Source organism: Daldinia caldariorum (assembly GCF_022478825.1).
Source record: "Daldinia caldariorum strain CBS 122874 unplaced genomic scaffold F4812scaffold_9, whole genome shotgun sequence".
NCBI classification, from domain to species: domain Eukaryota; kingdom Fungi; phylum Ascomycota; class Sordariomycetes; order Xylariales; family Hypoxylaceae; genus Daldinia; species Daldinia caldariorum.
Genome location: NW_025953045.1, coordinates 293,410 through 311,584, shown reverse-complemented (window position 1 = coordinate 311,584; position 18,175 = coordinate 293,410). Strand labels below are relative to the sequence as shown.

At 30.4% G+C, this 18,175-nt stretch overlaps 3 protein-coding genes across 3 annotated transcripts; 2 read left to right on the top strand and 1 right to left on the bottom strand.

The window, feature by feature from the left end:
- Positions 1-9,781: 9,781 nt before the first annotated feature.
- Positions 9,782-12,559, bottom strand: F4812DRAFT_429374 (uncharacterized protein). The gene is made up of 3 exons (XM_047934271.1): positions 12,391-12,559; positions 11,852-12,336; positions 9,782-11,792 (listed from the first exon to the last, which is right to left on the bottom strand). The coding sequence occupies exons 2-3, from the start codon at positions 11,907-11,909 to the stop codon at positions 9,991-9,993; spliced, it is 1,860 nt and encodes a 619-aa protein (XP_047789720.1). The 5' UTR covers positions 11,910-12,336; positions 12,391-12,559; the 3' UTR covers positions 9,782-9,990.
- Positions 12,560-12,760: 201 nt separating this feature from the next.
- F4812DRAFT_429369 (uncharacterized protein) lies at positions 12,761-16,368 on the top strand. The gene is made up of 9 exons (XM_047934270.1): positions 12,761-13,533; positions 13,605-13,658; positions 13,737-14,642; positions 14,694-14,721; positions 14,773-14,778; positions 14,834-14,861; positions 14,916-15,020; positions 15,075-16,009; positions 16,067-16,368. The coding sequence occupies exons 1-9, from the start codon at positions 13,472-13,474 to the stop codon at positions 16,151-16,153; spliced, it is 2,211 nt and encodes a 736-aa protein (XP_047789719.1). The 5' UTR covers positions 12,761-13,471; the 3' UTR covers positions 16,154-16,368.
- A 665-nt stretch (positions 16,369-17,033) lies between these two features.
- F4812DRAFT_459509 (GINS complex, Sld5 component) lies at positions 17,034-17,867 on the top strand (the record flags this gene model as incomplete). Its single annotated transcript, XM_047937558.1, has 3 exons — positions 17,034-17,158; positions 17,221-17,401; positions 17,508-17,867. 3 exons carry the CDS (start codon positions 17,034-17,036, stop codon positions 17,865-17,867), a joined length of 666 nt encoding a protein of 221 aa, XP_047789718.1.
- Positions 17,868-18,175: the final 308 nt, after the last annotated feature.

Here is an 18,175-nt window from a genome sequence, read left to right as displayed (position 1 = left end):
TAACTAAACTATATACTCAATATCGATTATAAGGACAAAAGATTTAAAATATTTTATAATATTATTTATATCTTAAGTTCTGTTATAAATTGTGTATATATGCTTCAGATCTTGGGTCAGATTTCCTAATTCCAAAGATAGGGATCCATCCTTCCGTATCCAGGGACTGTTCTATCCTGGTAACTTCTTATAGAGAGTACACTATTCCTGGGATATCGGTTTCTGCTTTTCTGGTTGCTGGTACTCCTCTTCCTTGTGCTCGAAAGTACTCGTCGATAACCGCCGCTATGGACTCTGATCTTACGTACACTACTTCTCTTTTTCGTAATCCTTTAATAATTGAAAATCGCTATATTTTTAATTTCTACAATTAAATAAAGCTCGAAATTAAAGGAATTATAATTGCCTAACTTATGGGGAACATATAAAACTCTTAATTTTGCTCCTTTTCTCATTTAGTAATTTGTTTTTAAATATAAATATAATTTTTACTTATAATCTATCTTAAATTAAGGTTTAATACCCCTTCATTATAGGCCTAATGGTTACTTATTTTTATATGTTATTAAATTTATAAAAAAGCTATTTATTTTCCTTTTAAAGTATTATAATCTTCCATTATTTTATAAGATTTAATATTTCGCTAATTTAAGCTTAAGTAAACTCCTTCCTTTCTAAATCTTTATTATAATAAGCTTAAATATTTAATATTTAAAATTCTTAATTTATAATATCCTTAATAATCTTTTTTAAGATCCGGAAATTTAATTCGTAATTGCACTAACTTTTAATATAATTAGGCATTCTTTATAGGCATTTTTCATTTATATCTTATTTTCTTTTAATATTAATGAATAATAAATATTATTAAAATAAAAATCGCTATCTTAATTTCTTTTTATTATTATTAAAATATTATAGGCAATTTTAACAATTATATTTTTAAAAGTTAAATTATTAATAGTAATTATTTAAAATAATATAGTTTTTAATATTTTAAGCAATTTAAAAAATTTAGATATTAAATACTTTTAGGAATATTACTTTGACAATTTTGGGCTCTATTTGTCCTTTAAGTACCTTAAGCTGTTTTTAAAATATCTTATAGTTCTTAAATATATGGCCTATTTTATTATAATTATAGCACTTAACTTTAATTATATTCCTTTTAAGTTTTTCTATTTTAACAGTGTTGAAGCTTACTTTCTTAGGTTCCCTTTTAATATGTAAAAAAGGGGTCTTCTTAATTCTTTTTTCCTAAAACCTTTTGTACAATTATTTATTATAGATAATAACTCATTTAATATATTTGTTAATATATTTAGATCTCTTTTCTTTAAAGATTTTATCTTTTACTTAAATTATTAATCCTTTATAAAAATAATTAAATTAAGTGTCCTCCAGTAATTAAGCTATTATTATTAAACGCTTAAATTGGGTAATATATTTTAAAGCTCTTTTAATTTACTTAAAATTTCGAATAACTTTATAAACATCTTCCTTCTTAAATAAATTACCAAATATTAACCTTATTTTTTTTAAAGTTTATATATTTACTGAAAATATATTTAAATTCTTTTATTTCTTTTTAGATTTTATTTAAATAATTATCTAAAATAGATTAGAACTACATAAGGGCATTTCTTTTAAAGTATTAATAAATTATTAAAACCTTATATTCATCTTTATTAAAATTAATTTAAAAGAATATTAAATAAAGTTTAGCTACATTAAGCCAATTTTTTATATTAATAATACTATTATACTTAGGTAGTAAAAAGGGTCTAAATCCTTTATCTGAGGGTAAAGGAACGGTTGGATCCTGTTGTACCAGATGTAGATTAGGCTTATTATTGTTGTTATTCCTTTCCTTCTTAATTTTAGCTAATTTATTATGTAAGTCCGTTAGTTTATCTTTAAGTCCCTTATATACGTAATATACCTTTTTTATATCCTTTTTTAATTACGGTATATTATTTAGATTATTATTTTTATTATTACTTTTATTTTTAATTGCTTTTCCTTTTCTTTTATTAATAAATTTAATAATTTCTTTTACCTTTTTTTTAAGTTTTAATGATTTTGCTTAGGACTTAATTTCTATTAAAACTATATTATTAATTAATCTTAAAATATAATTGAAAAGTAGTACATTAAATTAATTGCGTTCTTTTGCTTAATCAGTCTTAATTAATAACTAATTTTTAAGGGACTTATTTAAAAAATATTTTAAAATAAATGAATTATAAATAATCTTTATAAATAAAGGAATATATTTATTAGGGCTAATGCTTATGTTATATTTGATTAATAACGTTATTAATTAAAGAGCTATTAAAATATGACAAATTTATACTTAAATTTGTAAAAATATAATAACTAATGGCTTAATTTTAAGTAAATAATAACAATATAGGTTAAATATTAAAATATCATTGAAAGTACTTATTAAAAAAGCTTAAAATCCTTCCTTTTATATAAATATAAAGCTTAGATTAATAATTAAAAAAATATAAATAAATAATTAAATATATGATAATATTATATATCCTATAGGCCTTTTTATCTTTTGTCTAAGGGTATCGTGATCTTAATAATCTCAGTGATTTAGTTAATTTCGTTAAGATCAACAAGATCAACGAGATTAACGAGATTATTACCCTCCATTAGGTTATCCAAGGTTTATCCGTCTGATCGTACGTTTCAAGAACCCCGCTTCCATACAAGATATGGTTCCCGCGTTATTAGTTCGTGACAAAATGGAATATTAAGATTAAATAAAAATAAGAATATAATATATTAAAATATATACGATTATTAATATTTTAATTTTATTATTAAATAAAATAATTATCCTTTATTTAATATTAATAGCTTAATAGAAATAATAAGGAACGTAAAATGGTTTATAATATTAAATTTAAAAAGGCTTTTTATTTAATTTAAATAATTAAAGAAGATAAATAAAAAATAATAATATAAACTTTTTTTAATTATTATAAATATTTAATTATGCTATTTAAATTTATAAATACGTTAATAATATTTTAAAGAATAATTGAAATTATATTATAAAAGTTCTTAAGAAAAACAGTTTTTATTTATTTAAATAACATTTTAATCTTTTCCAAAACCCTTAATTAATATGAAAAATATGTGGATAAAATATTAAAAGTTTTAAATAAAGTTAATTTATTAATAAATTTAAAAAAAAACAAGTTTTATATATAAAAAATCGATTATTTAAGGTATATTATTATATTTGGATAAATTAAAATATAAGATTTAAAGATTATAATAGTATAAAATTAACTAATATTAAATAATATTATTATTATTGTTGGTAAGTACGTACGTATGATATAAAGCAATAAACAAGTAAATCAAATAACAATAAGGGTGAAACTGGTGTATTGATGATGTTTAAGGAGGGAGGAATCTATCTGAGGCTAGCTAGCAATCGTGATGTCCTTTTATACCGTAATAGTGGGTACACTGTTCCTCCTTCCAATATCGGCGACAAGGCACCTTATCCCGATAAGGTGCCTACGCGTCGATGTCACACAACCACCAATTATATAATAATTTTATAATTTTATTAATTATAGTAAATAGTTAATAAAAGATTTTGGCAAAATTATAAACCCTATTATAATTATTATATAAGGAAAAAAAGGAGCTTTTTAATAAATACTAAAAGTAGATTAAGCTTTTAAAGAAATATAAAAAATTATTATTAATAATTTAATAATAAGATTATTTAAATTAAATTAATTAAAATAAATTTATATAAATAGATTTAACGTAATTATAGGTATAATATTAAAATAATTTAAAGATAATAAAATATGGTATTTAATGGTATATTTATTTAAAATTTTTAAAAAAGTTTAAATAAAATATTAAATTTATAATAAAAAATTATTTATTATTATAATAATATTTAAAAAATAGAGATACTAATTTAATAGAATTAAGGAATTTATTACGGTCTTTTTTAATTATAATAATTTTAAGATGTTAATAATTATTTAAAAGTTAAGATTTAAGGTTTAAAAATAGGTAAAATATTTTAATAATTTTAATTTTAAAATAATTTATGTTATAAGAAAAGTAAATATATAAGTAAATGCATTTAATAAACTTAATAGTATTAATATAAAAAATATAATAAAGGAAAAAATAATATTTGTATTAAACGGATAAAAAGTATTTATTTTATTAATATTATATTTTATAAAAAAAATAATATATGGATAATATATATTAAAGTAATTATATTTATAAAGGAATTATTTGTAAAAATTAAAATAGGAAAAAGTATATATATTAAAGATTTTATAATATAAATTTATTAAAGAATATTATAAATATTTGTTACACGAATATTAAAAAATCTTTTAAATTATATAATAAATTATAAAAAATTATAATTTCTTTAATTTATTAAAAGTAATTAAAAAGGTAATTAGTAATTATAACATATATAATAAAATAAAGGTAATTAAATATAAATTATATAAGCTTATATAGTTAATAGAAATTTCGAATAAAATTTAAAAAATTATTATATAGAATTTTATTATTAAATTATTATTATTAAAAAAGCCTATGATTAATATATTATATAATAATATATAAGTAGTAATTAATAAGTTAATTAAATATAAATACTTTATACTATATAAAAAATCTAATATAATTAAAAATTTAATTTATGCTTTTTTTAAATATATAATTAATAAATATGGATTATTAAAACGTATTATTTTAAATAAAAATAAATTATTTATATTTAAATTCTAAATTAACTTAATAATAAAAATAAATATAAAATAAAAACTGTTTACAATATATTACTTATAATTAAATTAAACATTAAAATAATATTTTTATATATATATTAATAAAATATAAAATAATTAGGTAAAATTATTATTATAAATAAAAATTGCATATAATAACTTTATAAATAAAAATATAAAAATATCCTTATTTAAAGTAAATATTAATTATAATTTTATCATTACGAAATTAATTAATATAAAAAAAACATTTATATTTAAGATAAAGGTTATAATAAAATAAGTTATTATTATGTAAAAATATTTAGTAAATAAGCTTAGATTTTTATAAATAAAAATAAAAAAATATAGTAATTAATATAAAACCGAGGGATTAATCTTTAAAAAAGGAAATAAGATTTATTTATTATAATAAAATATTAAAATTAAAAGATTAAGTAATAAATTAAATTATAAAAAATTTAAACTATTTAAAATTGAAAAAGTTATTTTAAAAATTAATTATAAATTATTATTATTAATAAAAATAAGGTTATATTTAATATTTTATATTTTTTTATTAGAAAAAGCATTTGAAAATACGTTAATATAAATTATTTTAAACGTTAAAGTTAATTAAAAATATAAAATTAAAAGAGTATTAAACTTTAAACGATTTAGAAATTAAATTAAGTATTTGGTTAAATAGAAAAATTATTTATTAAAAAAATATATAAGAACTTATTAAATACCTTAAAAATACTTAAAAGCTTATAAAAGCGTTTTACTGGGAAAATTTTAACCGCTTATAAATAATAATAAATTTATCTTTAAGTTAAAACTATTTTAAAAGGTAGTAGTTTTATTGGGGTTACCCTTGGAAGAATTAGGAGATACGGATGGACTAGCTTAATTAAAAGCATTTTAACTTTTACTTTCTTTTTTTTTCTTTCTTACGATCTAGTTTTACTTTATGCTTAAAGATGTAAAAGGCTTTACCTTTAATAATATCCTCTTTTTTATAAATTTCCTTTAAATAAGAAATGTGCTTTAACATTTTTTCTTAATATTAAAAAATATATTTAAAAATGTTAGAAATTTTTTTTAATATCATGTTATTACATTTTTAATTTGCAAATATTTATTTTATAAAAATTTAACTTTTTACTTTAATTTATTTAAAAGATTTATTTTTTAAACGTTATAATTAAAATATTAACTTTTTTTAGGTATAAATATTATAAATTAAAAAATTAAGCAAAAAAATATAAAAGGACTTTTTAAAATGCTTATAATTAAAATATAAAATTAAAGTAATATTAATAAACTTAATATAAAAAAATATAATTCTTTACTTTTTTATTAATTAATACGGTTTTTACACTTTACAATAAACTTAAACACGTAATTTAATATTTTAATAAATTAGCCCAGAAAGTAAGAAAAAAAAGGAAAATAAATATAAAAAAATACTTATTAATAAATTTTTAAAGATAAAAAACTTAAAAAAAGGAAAATAATATTATAAATTAATAGTATAGGAATTATATTTTATATAAAAACAGGGATTTTAAAACATATAATTAAAAACGAATAAACTTTAGTAATTTTAATTAAATTACCAAAATTATTAAAATTATAAAAGCTTTAAATTAAGAATAAAAAAAGTTTATAAAATATTTAAACTAATATATATTTAATTATTTATTTACGTTTTTTAATTATTAATTTAAGTTTTATATTTAATTTATATAAAAGGGAAAGACTTTAAACCTTTTTAACGAACACTTTTAACGTTTTATTAACATTTAACCCATATTATTACTGTTTATTTAAAATTAAGACCCTTATTATTATACTTTAACGGACTTAAGTGTAAGTTCGTCACATAGTATTTCACATTTCCTTATTAAAAAAAGCATTTAAAAATGCTTTAATACAAATTACTTTAAATACTAAAATTAATTAAAAATATAAAGTTAAAAAAATATTAAACTTTAAGCTGTTCAGAAGTTAAATTAAGTATTTAATAAAATAAAAGGATTATTTATTAAAGGAAAACATATAAAAATTAATTAAATACCTTAAAAACGCTTAAAAGCTTATTAAGGATTTTTATTAAGAAAATCTTAACCGCTTACAAATAAAGAAAAACTTAAATTTTAATTAAAACTTTTTTAAAAGGAAAAAACGTTAATAGCATTAAATAAGTTAAAAGGGCTTATTATAGTTTAAAAAAAAAGATTGTCCTAATTTTTTTCTACAATCCTTTTCTCTTTTAAATAATTTAATTTTTTTTATATTAAAAAACAGTAAGCATTTTTACTTTTACTAAATCTTCCTTTTTATAAAACTTTTAAAAATATATAATATATTTTAAAAGATTTTCTTAATATTTTTTAATATTTTTATAAATATAAGTTACAATATCCTTTTTTAATTATTTTAAGCAATTATTTAAAACTTTTTTAAGCTTTAAGATTTTATCTTTAATTTTATAATGCTTTAATTTAAAATTATTTAATTTATCTTATAAATTAGATAAAAAATTCATTATAATTATATTATAATTAATATAATAACTTTTTTAAATATAATAATTATAAAAATTTAAGTTAAAAAGGAAAAAATAAGTAAATTTATTTAAATAACAGTAATTAAAATAAAAGATATAAAATATATTAATTAATTTAATTTATAAAGTATAAAGCTTTTAACTTTTTTATTAATTAATATAAGTACGGTATTTTACAAATAATTTAAACATGTAACTTAATATTTTTAAAAAATAATTAAAATTATAATAATAAAATAAATAAAGAAAGAAGAAAAACTTATTAAGTTAAGGTTCTTTAAGGACGAAAGATTTAGGAAAAAGGGAATAATATTATAAACTAATAGCTTAAAAAACTATTTTATAATAAAAAGCGGGGTTTTACGCTGTTAAAACCGGAAAAACCCTTAAAATATATAAAAGAAAATATTAATTTAAGTAATTTTATAAATTTAATAAAATTTAATATTAAATTTAACTAAATTAATTAAATTAATTAAATTTTAAGATAATAATAGCTTTAAGCACAATAAAGGGTTTATAAATATTTAAAGCATTATATATTTAATTATTTATTTATATTTTTTTAACTATTAATTTAAATTTTATATTTAACTTATTGTGACGAACCTACACTCAGGTCCGTTAGAGTGTAGTAACAGGGGTCTTGATTTTAGGTAAACAGTAGCGATACGAGTCAAGTGTCAATAAAAACGTTGAAAGTGTTCGTCAGGAAGGCTTGGAGTCCTTCCCCTTATATGGGTTAGATATAAGACTTAGATTGATAGCTAGGGAAATGTAAATGAGTGTCTAGATACATGATGGCCTTCTTATAGTCCAATTGCCTACTCTTGTTCTGCCTCCCTTGAGGGTATCGTGATTTGGTTGATTTGGGTGATTTGGTTGATTTGATCAAATCAATCAAATCAGTCAAATCAGTCAAATCGTACGAGACCTAGTCCACAACCGGGGTTTATCCGTTACCCTGGGAGATCCCCGCTCCCGTTGCCTGGACTAGTACGTTTTCTGATAGATGTTGGTTCGTAACACTTATATAAGGAAAAAGATTTTAAGCTTTTTTAATAAATACTTTTAACGTTTTATTAACACTTAATCCGTATTACTATTATTTACTTAAAATTAAGACCTTTATTATTATACTTTAACGGACTTAAATGTAAGTTTATTACATTTAATTAATTTAATTTAATTAATTAAATCCTAAAATAATAATAACTTTAAATATAATAAAAAATTTATAAGATATTTAAATTATTATATATTTAATTATTTATTTACACTTTTTTAACTATTAATTTAAATCTTATATTTAACTCATATAAAAAAAAGATTTTAAACTTTTTAATGAACATTTATAACGTTATATTAACATTTAACTTATATTATTATTATTTACTTAAAATTAAAACCCCAGTTATTACATTTTAACGGATTTAAATATAAGTTCGTTATATATTAGTAAATATTAACGTTTAATAGACTTTTAATAATAAATTAAATTTAATATTTAAAAAAAAGTTAAATAATTTAAATGTTTAAAAATGTTTTTTTATTTTTGTTATTTTAATTTAATATATTTTAACGTACGTATATATTTAAATAAATAATAAATAATTTAATAAAAAGTTTAATTAATTAAATTTTTAAAATTATTTATATAAAAGCTTTTTTGTTAAAAAAGTAATTTTTTTCGAAAAAAAAAGTTTTTAACTTTTATTTAATTAAATTATTATAATTAAAATTTATTATTTTATAATTTTATTAATAAGTACGTACGTAAAGGTAAAAACAATTATTAGTAAAGTAATAATAAGTAAAGCAAATAACGATAAAGTGAAATTAATGTATTAATAATATTTAAGGAAGGAAGAATTTATCTAAGGTTAATTAGCAGTGTAATGTCCTTTTATATAATAATAGTAAGTACATTGTTCTTTTTTCCAATATTAGCAATAAAGCATTTTATCGGAAATAAAGTACTTACATGTCGATATTACATAACCATTAAATTTATTATTTTATAATTTGTTATTTTATAGTTTTATTATATAATATTATAATATTATAAAATTGTAAAATTTTTATTAATTTTAAAATTTTATTATTTTTAATTACGTTTATACGTTTATATTTTTTTATTAACTTTTATAATTTCCATTAACTTTTATTAGTTTTTTTATAAGCTTTTGTAATTTTTTTTTATAAACGCGTAAACGTTTAAAATTAATTTAAATAATTAAAAAATTAAATTTTTTATTAAATTTTAATAATTTAAATGGTGAAAGATGGTAAATTAACGGTTTACAAGAACCAGCAAAACCTGGTATAGTACCTCTCCTATAACAGGTACCTAGGTATTGCAATATATACCTAGGTACTTACATATTTACGTATACCTGCACGTGAAGTCAAGAAAAATATCGTTGAATTATGGAATTGGTAGTTCGGATGAATAGGGCATCTTATCTCTTTCGCATCAATTTACAATTCTTACGTTCTTGAGCAATAACTGATAGGAGCAATACGATCGCTGGCCTATTTATATCCAGCCCCAACTTCTTAAACTGAAAAAGACATTAGGATCAAGTCAAGTATTATAGAACCATGCCAAATTATAAGGCCTACAAATGCTCATGCTATGTCGATATTGAGGATCTTGATATCCTCCTCGGGCTTCTCTTTGTACGTTCGAACGTTCTCTATCTTATGGATCACGTCTAATCCCTGTACCGCTCTCCCGAATATTGTATGCTTATTATCGAGCCATGGCGTCTTCTCCGTAGTGATGAAGAACTGGCTTCCGTTGGTATTTGGACCAGCGTTCGCCATGCTGACAGTATAGGGCTTGTCGTGTTTGAGCGTGCTAAATTCGTCCTCAAACTCTTTCCCCCAAATACTCTCACCACCTGTACCGTCGCCTAAAGGATCTCCTCCTTGGATCATGAACTTGCGTATTACCCTGTGGAATATAGTATTGTTATAGTATCCACGTTTGGAGTGGGTTACAAAGTTCTCAACGGCCTTCGGCGCAGCGTCGGGGAAGAGGCGAATGTGGATATCTCCGTACGTTGTATGAAGTATGGCTGATGTGCCGGTTTCGGCCGTCTTTTTCTGAGTGGCTTTCTTGAGGTTTAGTATCGTTGGTTTCTCATTTTGGACGTCTCTTTCTGATCTGGATATCTCCTCGTCATTCGTGAACATATAAAAGCGAACCTTTCCCACGGCTGTTGTAAAGAGTATCGGGTCTCTTGCCTCTGACTCCTGTAAGAGAGGATTACTTGAAGCAGCCATTGCTACAGTTGTAACACCTTTCTTTTGGGGTTGTCCCTGATATATAGCGAGGTTAATCGGGCGCAAATGTTCGTCCTTCCCGTACACCTTCACGACTTGGTTGGTATATGTGTTGAGCACTTTAACGCCGAGAATGGAGCCGTATAAAATGAAATGCCCTGACTCGTCAAAAATAACGTTGACCTTGTTCCGAAGTAAGGGAGATTCGATCTCGCGCTCCGCAGCGAGTCTTCTTCCAAAGTCGACATCATCCAGCTTTTGCATCGCGGTCCCGGCTTGTTGCATCTCTTCAATGACCCGTAGAGACTCGTCATAAGTCCGATATAGTTTAGCCGAGGCAAATTCGAAGACTCGAATCTTACGGTCAGGCATGGAAAAGGTGACAAATTGATGACCTGAGGGCGATATCGTTAAAGAAACCGGCATCGACTTTGCTTTCTTGAAATCAAAGAGATTGGTTGAGCTCTTGTATTGGAAAACGTTGTCCGGCTTCTCGTAGTTAGCGCTTGGTGACCAGTACTCGAGCATTCCGTTATCGTCGGCAGATACCACGCAGTCGTAGCTGTCATTGAAAGTCATTATCGACACGGGGCTCCTATGCAGGCCCTTGATAGTATGTATCGGAGTTTGGTTCTCTCCTCGGCCGTCATATATGTATATCAATGGTTTTGTGTCGTCCGAGACAGCTAGCAGTGGTAAGGAGGCGCCAAGCTTGTGAACCCAACAGACGCACTTAGGGATATATTCAAGGGGAAGCATGGCAAGGAGGTCAAAAGTGATGACATCAAATATCTTGATAGTCTTGTCAACGCCAGCTGTCGCAAAGCTCCGCCCGTCATAGCTGACTGAGACTGACCGTATTTCGCCCTGATGAGCCTTGAACTCCTTTATGAATTCGATCCCTTGCTCAATCTTCTTCCAGAACTTAACTACGCCATCGACAGAGGTTGTGATAAGGAAATCAGATCGCGTAACATTTACAAAAGAGAGTTGCTCCTTATGCATTAGAGATTTTGAGTAACGCGCTGATTTCGGTAGGGCTTCGATGTAGAGCTTTTCGTGCGGTAAAACGCGTCGTTTCTTCTTGGGTGCCTCTGTTGCAGAGGGCAGCTGGGGTCCCATATCATCATCCGAGGAGCTGTCTAAGTGTTAGGTAGGAAGTCAGTTATGTTATCCGCGCATAATTTCCGGAGGGTCATACCGTCGCCATTATTCTCAACAAAATCAGAGTGACTCCTCTTGTTATTTACTTCGGCCATCTTTGTAGACACGGGCCTTAATGAGGTTATCGTTTAGGCGCAGTTAGTTGAAGAGAAAAGAAAAAAAAAGAATTAGAACGTTGTAAAGTTATAAATACTAGGCGCGGCTTTCGATTCAGTGCTATGTTAGGTACTTACCTAGGTAGGTTCTGATTAGAGCTCCTACCAATGTAAGGCTGCGAATAGCTCAGAAATTTCCCGGTGCTACCTACATGCTATGGTAGCTTGTAAGCTCCTAATTTAAAGCTAATCTAAAATCAATGGGTTAGGTAAGCCATTCCGTTTCATCGGTCCTTAAGAATTCCGATACACTGATACCTACGGGCAAGCATGAGGTAAACCCCACTACCCCACCTAATAAGTACATAGTAGTGGGTGTTAGTTCGCCCCATCCGCTCCCACAACCTTTAGTGGCATAACTAAGCAGCTAAGGTATGATAAGTTGATAACCCCACGATTTGAAAGGTGATAGGTTGCATACTGTACAGTACTATATATTAGGTACGATATACGATTAGGTACCGAGTTTCTGGACTTTGAGGTTGGTTTATGTATGAGGATAATATAAGAATTTAGGAACTTTAACTCGATTTCTACTAGCGTAGGAATTCCACGATCCAAGCATAGAATTTTAGCATCGGATATAACCCCCATCTTGTATGCCTAACAGGCTAACACCTCAGAGCTTGACCTAAGTAGCAGCCAGGCAGCCAGTTAACGTTCCTCCCTTGTGCGAGAGCGGAAAGCGGGGTAGCGCAGGTATGTAGGTACATTATATCTATACATGATATCAGGTATACATTATATACATACAGTGCTCGATATTCTATTTGCACACAGTGACGCACGTACACTATCCTTCTCTTTTTTCTTTGGAAGCCGAGCTATCGGAGCCCTTGTCCTCCTACTACATACTACAGCCTACGTGATCAATCCCCGGTTCCAGTGCAGAGGGACTTGACCAATTCCAATCATTGTGTGGAATCCGGGACTCACATTCCCGGGATCTTTGCAGAATGTGCGCTTACCATATCCCTTTGGTCAATATCCCCCGTCGTTCTGCCAGCCTTTCTACTGTGCCTAGTCTTGGCCTTATCTTTTGCGCATTACCAGACCAGAGATAGGGAGAGCGAGAGAGGAAAAAAAGAAAAAAGAGAGGGTGTAGCAAGGCCTGGTATATTCGTCACTACTTGTCATTCCTGCAAGCTAGAGCGTTAAGGCACAAGAGCTATATAATATCAATCCTGATCCCGTTTCTGTTCCTAATCCCCCAACCCCGGATCGACCATAAAGTCGCCCTCCCACCATCACGAAACATATTATCTGGCAACCGACTTCTCGGGACTGCAACTGAACTGCAACTGTGCCATCTCATCATTCTTCGTTTCCTGTATTGGTCAGCGAGCCGTGTAACAACCCTCCCCGGTTAAACAGCTGCCTCTCAAACCGAGAGTCCTGCATGTTGAATATGCGCCACAGTCGCCGTCGGAACGAGGGATATTGTGCTCGTACAATTTCCCACACTTAGGCTACTCACCTTCAGTAAGAGTCGTCGGCGTATAATGCCCCGTCCGAAAAGACCCGGCGCACCAGAACCGAGAAGGCGAAGTCGAAATGGATGTTGGTATGTATACCTATCATTCTCACTATTCGGCCTTTTCACCTGCTGTGCTGTCGTGCTAACTCTCACACCAGGCCGTGTAAAAACCGTAAGATTAAATGCGGCGAGGAACGGCCCCACTGCTTAAAGTATATTGCTTCCTTTCTATCTACTTTGCCTGGATGCTTCTACGAGGATCTGCAGTAACTAATAGTTCTTATTTAAAGTTGCCAGAGAACCGGTGAAAAATGTGACTATAGCATTCGTTTGAACTGGGAAGGTCGAAGGGGGAAGCGGCCAGAGCCTGGTACGCTGGACTTCAGCCAGGAAGTTTTATCGCCGCCTTTGCCCGCCAGGGGGTTCAAGTTGGTGCATCAATATCCTTCGTCTGACAATCCAGGAACACGGAGGCTTGAGCCCCTAACCGGTCCACAAAGTCAGCCAAAGCTTGACCGTAGTAGGATGCATTCCCAGATCGCAGTTCCTCCAGACAATCCGTCGTCTACGAGTTTCGGCGGTACGCAGTCCTCACCTGCTACCAAGCGCGCGAGGCTTGCGTCGGACTTTCAGGCTCCTGACCCCCAGTCAGCGCATCCGATCGAGCAGAGGCATAACTCAGCGGCTAGCTCGACTTTGGACTCGAGTGTGGCGTCCTTTAGGTTTACAGTTGGCTCTAGCCTGACATCTGCTTCTCCCCTAACTCCTACCACATCGTCTACATATAGCGATGATGATCAACGCCACGCGAGCCGGAGGCTCTCTGTAAATTCACTTCTGTCGATGCCTCCAGGCCCTCAAGCTTTGCAAGACGACAATGCTAGCCGAGTAAGGGTTAGCCTACCGCCGATAGACACTCGACCACGTGTGCCGGCGGAGGCAACCTATTATGGTATTGACCGCGGTTTTCCAGATCGCGACCTGGGTAAGAACGAAGATGGAATCGCCATTAGTGGGTCATCGCCGCTATTACAACGTGAATTCATCGATGCCCCTTTCGAACCAAGTAATGACCTGGTCTGGACGGAATTTGGGTTTGGGGTCGAGACTAATGAGTTCATTGAAGAGGAGGGGGGATATTATTCAAGGCCAGTTTCGATATATATTCCTCGCAGCCTCGAACCACTTCCAGCACAGTGAGTGAGAACAAGGTGCTTACCTCATAATACTTATTGACATGGTGCTAGATTAATTGATAATCCCATGAGCCTTCTTGTAAGTAACATTACCCTGATGTGCATATATGTCTTGTCTAATAGCCAATAGTATTTCGTGAGTTATATCAGCCAATTCAAACCGGAACTTTGACTTATGTTCCATAATCTAGCATCATTTCTTGAATCATACAGCTCGAGGTGAGTTAACCTTTCCTCCTCAGCTAATTACGGTTAAACTAAATCTTTTTCAAGTTCTTGTTCCCTATGATGACCCTCACGCCAACCCTTTCCGGACAATACTCCCGCAAATGGCTGTCAAGGATGATAACTTGTTGGCACTTCTGCTAGCATATTCCGGTAAGGACGCCCATTGTCCAGATATCTAAGCTCATACTAAGGTAAAACGCATAGCTTCTCATAGAGCACGTGTGTTGAATCATCCGGAGCCTACGATTCGGATTGCCACCTGGGTTGATAATGTGTTCCCCTCTTTAAGACAAGATCTGAACAACCCAAATAAGAGCTTTTCAGATGCGAACCTCGCAACGGCCATTATGCTGGCCTCGCTTGAGATAATTTCACCGAGAGTATTTGGATACGATATGCCATGGCAAAGACATCTAGGCCTTGCGAGAGAACTCATAACTGCGCGTCCAGGTGGCCTTCGTGGATTCCAATCAAACTTCCGCCACGACCCAGTATGTTCTTTCTTGTGGAGTTGGGCTGCATATCTCGATGTTATAGGAAGCCTTAGCGGGGGGCCGAAAGATTCTTCATCAACTTGGATATTCGACTACGAAGTAGACGATATCATGGATGGCTATGACGAGATAGACTGTATCATGGGCTTTACTACGCGATGCATTTATCTTCTTGCCAATATCGCTGATCTGGCTAGAAAATGTGATGTTGAGCGCATCGGCGATGACTTGAATATAAGACAAGACTGGGAACCAAGCAATGAAGTATTAGAGCAGGCCTCGAGGATTGAAGCAGCTATTAAGGACAGCATGGTCCAATCACCGGTGCCTTGCAAGCATATACACAAAAAGGGGGATGTAGAGAAGTGGGATAGGCGGGAGATGGAGGCGACAAATGAGGCTTTCCACTGGGCTGGGCTCGTCCACCTCTACCGCAGGATTATGGGTAAGCCAAGCAAAGACAGATCCGTCCAAGTCGCAGTACAAAAGATTATCGATTGTTTCGGTCGTATAAGACCGGGTGGAACAGCGGAATCTTGCCTTCTGTTTCCTATGTTTACCGCGGGATGTGACGCTACTGATGAGGAACAGAGGGCTTTGGTACTCAAGCGATTCATGACAGCTGAGAACCATGGGATGACTCAGGTAAGAAGTCTAATGAACTTTCTCGTTTTAGGTTGTTGCTCCTAACAGCTTATTTAGATCCATAATGCACGTCGGCTAATGCAAAAGGTTTGGGAGACACAAAGGCCTTGGGAGACGTTGGTAAGCACGGAATTTATTGGATAATGTTTTGACTATTAAAACGAAAGGGCAAATTACTTATTAGCACGCTTGCAAAAATAACCTTTTTTGTAGGTATGAATCTATCAGATAGGAATGGCTCTTCAAGGAGCCAGTCTTAGTCTTGATTATACGTTACGAGGGATGATGCTCGCCAAGGTATAAATGTTTTCGGATTATTAGCGAATAGCTTAGCAATACATACCATTTGAACTATTAAAGACTGGCTTAAATCAAATCCAGCCTTTCGATACCTAAATAAAGGTACTACGTTATAGTACATCTTTGCTGTGAGAAATAAATACCTATTTATTTCTTGTGAATTGAATGGCGTTCTACTGACTGATTCTAGGCTCTTTCTTTGCCCATGTTTGAACTTCTTTACCTAATCCATAGCCGTCACGTAGGGATATAGTCCGTACTCGTGGATTAGAACTTTATATTGTTATATATTGCGTTTAGTTCTCATGTATATACAAATATAAGCAGAAATATGAGACGACCTCAGCCTCGGAATTATGAGGCTCGGAATAGAGCCGGCTTGGCTTTGTCTTGGCAGGCGGCTGTAGGTGGCGTTCCGCTATATTAATGTTCTTGGCGCAAACTATGGGATGCATGGTGGAAACCAGTGCCATGGAAGCATTTACACATGTGACATACATAGTAAGTATTGCACAGAGGTACCTAAGGTAGTACAATACAATGGGGTTTGAACTTTGAACTACCTACCTACCCCACCACTATCGTTATCACCAATACTACAAGTACCTACCTAAACTATTATTACGCGGCCGGATGACTTAATATTCAACTTTCTTCAATAAACTATCTAGGGAAAGAAAGAAAAAAATAAAAATAAAAATAAAAAATTTACCGCTGCTAAACAATGGATATCGACGACATATTACGAGAAGTCGATCCTACATTCGATTCGATCCCCGAAGACACACGCGACTTACAAGCCTTGACACGCGCCTGGGTCGCAGAAAGGTCCTCACCCGAGCTGCTCGAGTATGCAACGCCGTGGCCGAATCCCTCATGACTCGACGCTGACAGCCCTTTCCGTCTTATAGTTGGCCGATCGACGGATTGTTCGAACGTATAAACGAGCGGATTAAACAGCAGATCGAGAAGATCGAAGAAATGACAGGAGATATGGATCCTAAGACCAATTTCGCCCTGATAGTTATACAAACCGAGCTTGAGAGGTATAAATATTTGGTGCGGAGTTATTTAAGAGCCCGTATAGCTAAGGTGAGTAATACGTATACGTATATCATCAGTTGGTCTTCTATGTTACGTACGGTTAGCCATGCATTGGATTAGTTACCGATGTTAATCATATACGTCCATCTGCCAGATCGACAAGCACACCCTGCACTACCTCTCCAACCCTGTAATTCGGGCTCGTCTCTCACCGCCAGAACTTGCCTACGCAACTCGGCACCAGGCTTTGCTCCATAACCACTACCTCTCCTCATTCTTGTCGTCCTTCCCGGCGCCGTTGCAGAATCTCAACGATACTACTGGGAACATTAGCATGATCGACAGCCCCGACTTGGAAACGGCTGTATTCATTCGCTTATTAGGGGCTACGAGTGTTGAGGGAAGGGGAACCGATGCGGATGGTGAGATAGATGGCAACAACGGCGATATCGTTATTCTACGATGGTCGGACGCGAAGAAATTGGTCGATACGGGGGTAGCTGAGATAGTATGAAACTAGCCTATCTTGCCAAATTTCTCTTCAACAAGAGTCAACTCGCTACTTTGCAAAAGAGTGTTAACCTTAACAAGACGCTGTGGTATTTAGGGGACGTCGCCGCTCCGAAAGAAGATTAGTAGGATATACACAAATCTATCCTCCCCGTATAATGTAGGTAGGTATTACCGACTCTTAGTTATCAGGTTCATAAGTCAAAGCGATAAACAGTTGTGACCTAGTTAGGTACATATCTTAGGTACCTAGGTAGGTACCTAATTACCTAATATAGGTAATAAGGCTTAACCTTAGGCCGGGCTGGATGC

What these genes read in the sequence shown, in the direction of transcription:
- F4812DRAFT_429369 (XM_047934270.1), top strand. Translation starts at nt 13,472, where the DNA reads ATGCCCCGTCCGAAAAGACCCGGCGCACCAGAACCGAGAAGGCGAAGT. An exon ending in ACTTCTGCTAGCATATTCCG is followed by an intron (nt 15,021 to 15,074) that starts GTAAGGACGCCC and finishes TAAAACGCATAG; the next exon opens with CTTCTCATAGAGCACGTGTG. An exon ending in AGAACCATGGGATGACTCAG is followed by an intron (nt 16,010 to 16,066) that starts GTAAGAAGTCTA and finishes CAGCTTATTTAG; the next exon opens with ATCCATAATGCACGTCGGCT.
- F4812DRAFT_429374 (XM_047934271.1), bottom strand. Translation starts at nt 11,909, where the DNA reads ATGGCCGAAGTAAATAACAAGAGGAGTCACTCTGATTTTGTTGAGAAT. An exon ending in TGTTGAGAATAATGGCGACG is followed by an intron (nt 11,793 to 11,851) that starts GTATGACCCTCC and finishes CCTAACACTTAG; the next exon opens with ACAGCTCCTCGGATGATGAT.